Raw genomic sequence first — 5,848 nt, 5'->3', positions numbered from 1 at the left:
TGGCGGCGGCAGCAACAACAATACTACAGCGAGAATAAAAGTTACGTCTTCTTTCTTTGCGTGAACATTTGGACGGCGTTATGCAACTCTTCCCACATCGTGACGTAGACATGTGGGGGCGTGTTAGAACGAGCCGTTTTAGGTAGGCGTGATTGACTCTTAACTTTTATAAAGAATATCTCTTTGGATTTGAGACTTTAGTCTTTGCAACTTTACAGATCTTCTTTATGCACCAAGAGCTTGTGACACTCCAAAGAGAAAGGAAAAATTGAAATTGCATCATATGACCCCTTTAAGGCATTCCTTTCTTCAGATAGCTACTTTAATGACTGACAGAAAGTACAAACAATACTATCCAAATTAAACATTAATCTTAAAAATTCAAGATATTTTGAAAAATGTATCAGTGTTTGTATCATGAAAGTCAGGAAAAATGTTTGGAACAATATGAGGGACAATAAATGAATTTTAATTTTTGGGTGAGCGATCCCTTTAAACTGTAACGCTCCAGTTACATAAACTCGGTTCCCTTTCGAAGGGTCTCTCCCATTGCGTTGAACACTATGGGGTAAACTCCTGTTTACTCTGATACGGAAGCCTGATTTGTTCACATTCACGTAGCTGCACAAACAAATGGAGCTTCAAAACTGCCAAAAGGGGAGGAGCCAACTGCTATATAAGTCTGCTCTGAGCACCATTTCGTCAGAATCTTTCGACTGATAGTGACAGTCATCGACTCGCGTGCAGCCTTATAGCACAGCAGCCTACACAATGCTCGTTCCCTTTTCTCAAGGAACAAAGGTTACGTTCGTAGATGGAGCGTTCCCTTTCAACTGTCTCTCCTGTTGCGTTGAACGCTATGGAGAATGCATCCAATAGTGCCGTGCTATAAGCAAGTGCAGAACAAAGCTGCTCTGTGAGCACAGCCCTGGAGCACCTGTACTGAGGGCTCCAACTAGCATGAGCTAATATGAGCCCCAAGCCACTAGGCTGGGGACTACAAAACTGGACCTTCTCCACTCGTAGAGGTGATTAGGTCATTTATGCAGACGAAAACCGTGCCAGGAGGGCAGGGACATCCAAATTATAAAACCTGGTGAAAGTGGATGGCAACAACCAGCTAGCAGCCGCACAGATATCACCAATAGAAATCCTGCTGGACCAAGCCCAGGAAGAGGCCATTCCACTAGTGGAGTGGGCCTTTACTCCTATAGGACACTGTAAGCCCACATAGACAAAAGCCAGGGCTATAGCGTCCATTATGCAGTGAGATAGCCTCTGCTTCGTAACCGGCAGCCCTTTAGAGCGACCTCCGAAGCATATAAAACAGGCCAGAGCGCTCCACATACACTCCAAGAGCCTGGACCGAGTAGAGTGGATTGGGACCCTGCTCATCCTCTGAATTGGGAAGAGCCAGAAGGGTAATGATTTGTGCTCTCAATGGAGTGGAGAGCATAGGCACATAGCCGTGTCTCGGTTTGAGGACGACTCTACAGTCGTTAGGCCCAAACTCAAGACAGGAAGCACTGACTGACAGTGCATGCATGCTCACCCACTTGCTTGACCAATACTAAAGTCAAAAGGAGGGCAGTCATAAGTGACAGGGGTCGCAAATTGGCTGAATGGAAAGGCTTGAAAGGAGGGCCCCATAGGGCCCTGAGGACTAAGGATAAGTCCCAGGTCAGCACAGTAAGAGAACGAGGCAGATTCAATCTCCAAGCTCCCCTCAGAAACCTAATTCTTGCCGACTGACTGGCTGCCACATATACTTTGAGCGTGGAAGGGGTGCGCCCCCTATCCAGCAACTTTTGCAGGAAGGTTAACACGGATGATGTTACAAGAAGACGGGTCCTCATTCCGTGCTGCACACCAGTCAGAAAAGGGCCATTTAAGGGTGTAGATCTTGTAGCCTCCAAAAGAGCCGGCGTGAGATAACTTGAGCCCGATCATTGAGTCCCATTGCCCCGCTGTTTTTTCCTCCGAGGCTCTTGGGAGGGAAGAAACAGGAGAGCAGACTGGGGAGGACCGCCTTCGTGAAAGAAGGTGATCCGCAAGCGAAGCAGGGCGAGACTCATTCTCTCGCAGTGAGAGCACTCTGTCCCGGTAAGCTCTGCCCAGGCAAGCGACCTGTGCTCATCTGAGTCATGCAGGGGTTCCCTGCATGAGCCACACACACAGTGCGACATTTGCAACAACACTGCTGGAAATTTGCAGGAAATTTGCTCTTATTGTCGCCAGATGGCCGCAGGGGAAGCACTTGTTGGTAGGCGTTCTTCCACTGCTGGGGCTTTTCTACAGCAAGCAGGCTTCAAGCTTCTTGCTTCGGCTTCAGAGTCCAGTGGGGAAATAATCTTCGCGCTGAAGGAGAAATATTCTGATGAAATGGCGCAGAGAGCTGACTTATATAGCAGTTGGCTCCTCCCCTTTTGACGGGTTGAAGCACCATTTGTTCGTGCAGCTACATGAATGTGAAGAAATCAGGCTTCAGTATTTAGAGTAAACACAAGTTTACCCCATAGTGTTCAACGCAATCATGGGAGAGACCCTTTTAAAGGGAACCAGAATATATTCTATGTTGCAAATGCTTTAATTTAATTATAATTTTCATGAATTACTACAATATGCGTGCATTTTTTAAGGGTTAGGGCTTTTTGTATCCTATAGCTAATTTCTGAGAAAAATACCGAATGGTCCAATATTAAGGTCAGCCATAACAATGCCACCTCATAAAATTTGTACTATAAAAAAAAAAAAACATAATGTGTCAAATAGCAGTACAGACTCGTCTTGGGTAAAATTTCAGAACTGGTGATTTTATTGCGAACTATATTTAATCATCATGTATTTGCATGCATGTCTGTCATCTGCAGACAGCGGGGAGGAAGCGTGTACGCGCACATACGGGAACTCTCGTCTCCCTCACCGGCGCAGTTCACGTACGCTAGTCCTTTCTTGCTTGCGCGGCGAGAAGTCACGGCGCGGATGGACAGGCAGAGTCAATAAAACAGCCTCGACTATCTGAAAACTGCCTGCTAGCAAGCCATAACAATGCCAGCCTATTTCCAGAGACCGGAGAACGCTCTTAAGCGAGCAAACGGTGAGTGAATATTGTAGGCGGTCGTCTCTTGGACTGTAGTCGTGAGTTTAGCTGTTAGCTCGATATGGCGCGTGCTGGAGTAGCCATGTTCCGTGCAGGCCGGATGTCACAGTTGCTGGGCCCGTGTGTCGTGTATGATGCAGCGTTTTAAATCTCCTTTATTACTGTATCATATATTATTCTTATTCTTAGCGTACTCAGAGAAAGGACATGATTGTTAAGTGTAAATATTTTGCACACTTAGTAAACGATCAAAGGTAGAGACCGTTTTTGTTAATGCTACCATGTGTGTTAGCAAGCTTTTCCATTCCGCTAGCTTAGCAGTGACAACTTCTGGTATCGGAGGTTAAAGGTTTATTAACCGTATACACTGAAAAAAAAATCCTTAAAGCTATAACAGTCTTCCTTATTCGTGAATGAGAACCAAATATGTTGTCATTTGGACAAAATTTTAAACAAAATGAGTGGAATAGCAGCATTGCGCACCTGCCACCAGATTTATTTTCTCTGCTCATTCAATATTATAGTCAGCTGTAAATAACATATTTGTGATGAAAGTGGTATTTGAGGGCTGTATGATGCATAAATACTGCAGCAAGATCATGAAACATTTTTCAGTGATTCAGGCCCATCTGGATGCTGTATATGTCAAAAATCAACATATTCTCAAAGAGTGCTGGCCATGACAGTCTTTCTGTTTCTTTTTTCAGAGTTTCTTGAAGTTGGTAAAAAGCAGCCAGCTTTGGATGTGCTTTACGATGTCATCAAGAGCAAAAAACATCGAACATGGCAGAAGATACACGAGCCTATCATGCTCAAATACTTGGAGCTCTGTGTGGACCTGCGCAAGAGCCACTTGGCAAAGGAGGGACTGTATCAGTACAAAAACATCTGTCAACAGGTTTGAGACCATAATTATTATATACTTGAGCAGAAAAATAGAACTTTTAGAGTCTGCATGAAAATCATCTATTTCCTAAATGCACGTTATAGATCCTAATATGAATACGTTTTTTTGTTATTAATTGATTTTTTTTTTACTTTGTAGTGTTTAATCAAAATGTCATAAAACAACAGACTTCTCTCTGGTGACGTTTGCAGGACTTCTCTAATCTTTTAGTCCACTTAAAGTTTGTGTTCTTCTTGCTCCACTTTTGAGTGCAATGCCCACATCTCCAAATCCAATCAACAACTGATGAATAGAAAACAAACACCCTATATTTTTTATTTTTCAAAACTCAGGTGAACGTCACAATATGGAAGAAAAAATCTTTTGCTACTTCTGTTTCATGGTGCCTTTAAAGTTTAGTAATTTGTGTCATAGTGCTTTTAGTAGTGATATTGCAATCATGATGTTTTTCTAGTGAACATTTTATTGTAGAGTTTACATCAATTTTCTGTACAGGTGAAAAAACGACAAGTCAATTGTAAGTTCTATCTTCATGAAATTACTGACTGCTCCTCCGCTTGTGCTTCAGGTGAATATCAAATCTCTGGAGGATGTGGTCCGTGCTTACCTGAAACTTGCAGAAGAGAAGACTGAGACAGCGAAAGAGGAGTCTCAGCAGATGGTGCTGGACATTGAGGATCTGGACAACATTCAGACCCCAGAAAGGTACAGGATCCTAAAGGCTCTAACAGTTCTTTCCAACTGATGTGTCTAAAGTAAATGTTTTTTTTTGTTGTTATTATTAGTGTAATTAATTTATATTTCAATTCATTTATCATTTCAGAATTTCACTACATTACGCTAAATGCAGACAGGACATGTTCAATCTTTGTTTGAAGGGAATGGTTCTATATCAATATGATTGTGTTCCGTAAAAGATTATCTGAAGTGCTAACTGTTGTTGTTGGGTTTTTTTTCCCTATGTTTTTCAGTGTTCTGTTGAGTGCCGTCAGTGGTGAAGACACTCAAGACCGCACTGACAGACTTCTGCTCACGCCTTGGGTAAAGTTCTTGTGGGAGTCGTACCGCCAGTGCCTGGACCTGCTAAGGAATAACTCCAAAGTGGAGCGCCTTTACCATGACATTGCTCAGCAAGGTCAGTGTAAAGCCCATATAACACAAAAACATTTGCTTGTGGGAGTTTTAGCATATGGTACAGATAAGGGTTTACAGTGCCTTGCGAAAGTATTCATACCCCATTCATTTTTTCACATTTTGTTATGTTGCTGCCTTATGTTAAACTGCTTTAAATTACTTTTTTTCCACATCAATCTACACTCCATACACCATACTGACAAAGCAAAAACAGAATTGTCACAACTTCGTAAATTTATTAAAAATAAAAAACTGAAATAAGTACATTGCATAAGTATTCATACCTAATACTTTCTTAACTAAATATTTAAGCACCTTTACAGTCTCAAGTCTTTTTTGTTGATGCGACAAGCTTTGATCATCATCATTTTGCAATTATCTGCCATTCTTCTCCTCACCTCTTCACCTCTCAAGCTCTGTCAGGTTGGATGGGAGAAAATGCACATTTTCAAGTTTCTCCAGAATTATTTGATTGGGTTTAAGCTCAGGCTCTGGCTGGGCCACTCAAGGACGTTCACAGAGTTGTCTATAAGCCACTCTTGCTGTGTGCTTAGGTTCATTGTGCTGTTGGAAGGTGAACCTTCTGCCCAGTCTGAGGTTCTGAATGCTCTGGACTGGGTTTTCATTAAGGCTATTTCTATATTTTGCTGCACTGAGCGTTTCTTCTACTCTAACGAGTCCCTCAGTCCCTGCTGCTGAAAAACAGA

General features: G+C 42.6%; 1 protein-coding gene across 2 annotated transcripts in view; it reads left to right on the top strand.

The window, feature by feature from the left end:
• The first annotated feature begins 2,884 nt into the window (after positions 1–2,884).
• LOC107698738 (eukaryotic translation initiation factor 3 subunit A) overlaps positions 2,885–5,848 on the top strand; it is a 17,900-nt gene continuing 14,936 nt past the window's right edge. For both annotated transcript variants that reach the window (XM_016499837.1, XM_016499836.1), the window contains exons 1-4: positions 2,885–3,097; positions 3,808–3,998; positions 4,576–4,712; positions 4,979–5,142. In XM_016499837.1, coding sequence (XP_016355323.1) covers positions 3,049–3,097; positions 3,808–3,998; positions 4,576–4,712; positions 4,979–5,142 — 541 coding nt within the window. In that variant the 5' untranslated portion in view covers positions 2,885–3,048. The remainder of the gene's footprint in view (positions 3,098–3,807; positions 3,999–4,575; positions 4,713–4,978; positions 5,143–5,848) is intronic.

This window comes from Sinocyclocheilus anshuiensis, unplaced genomic scaffold (genome assembly GCF_001515605.1).
Source record: "Sinocyclocheilus anshuiensis isolate Anshui unplaced genomic scaffold, SAMN03320099.WGS_v1.1 scaffold1015, whole genome shotgun sequence".
NCBI classification, from domain to species: domain Eukaryota; kingdom Metazoa; phylum Chordata; class Actinopteri; order Cypriniformes; family Cyprinidae; genus Sinocyclocheilus; species Sinocyclocheilus anshuiensis.
Note: the sequence above shows the minus strand (reverse complement) of the source record. Positions and strands in the feature narration are given on the sequence as shown.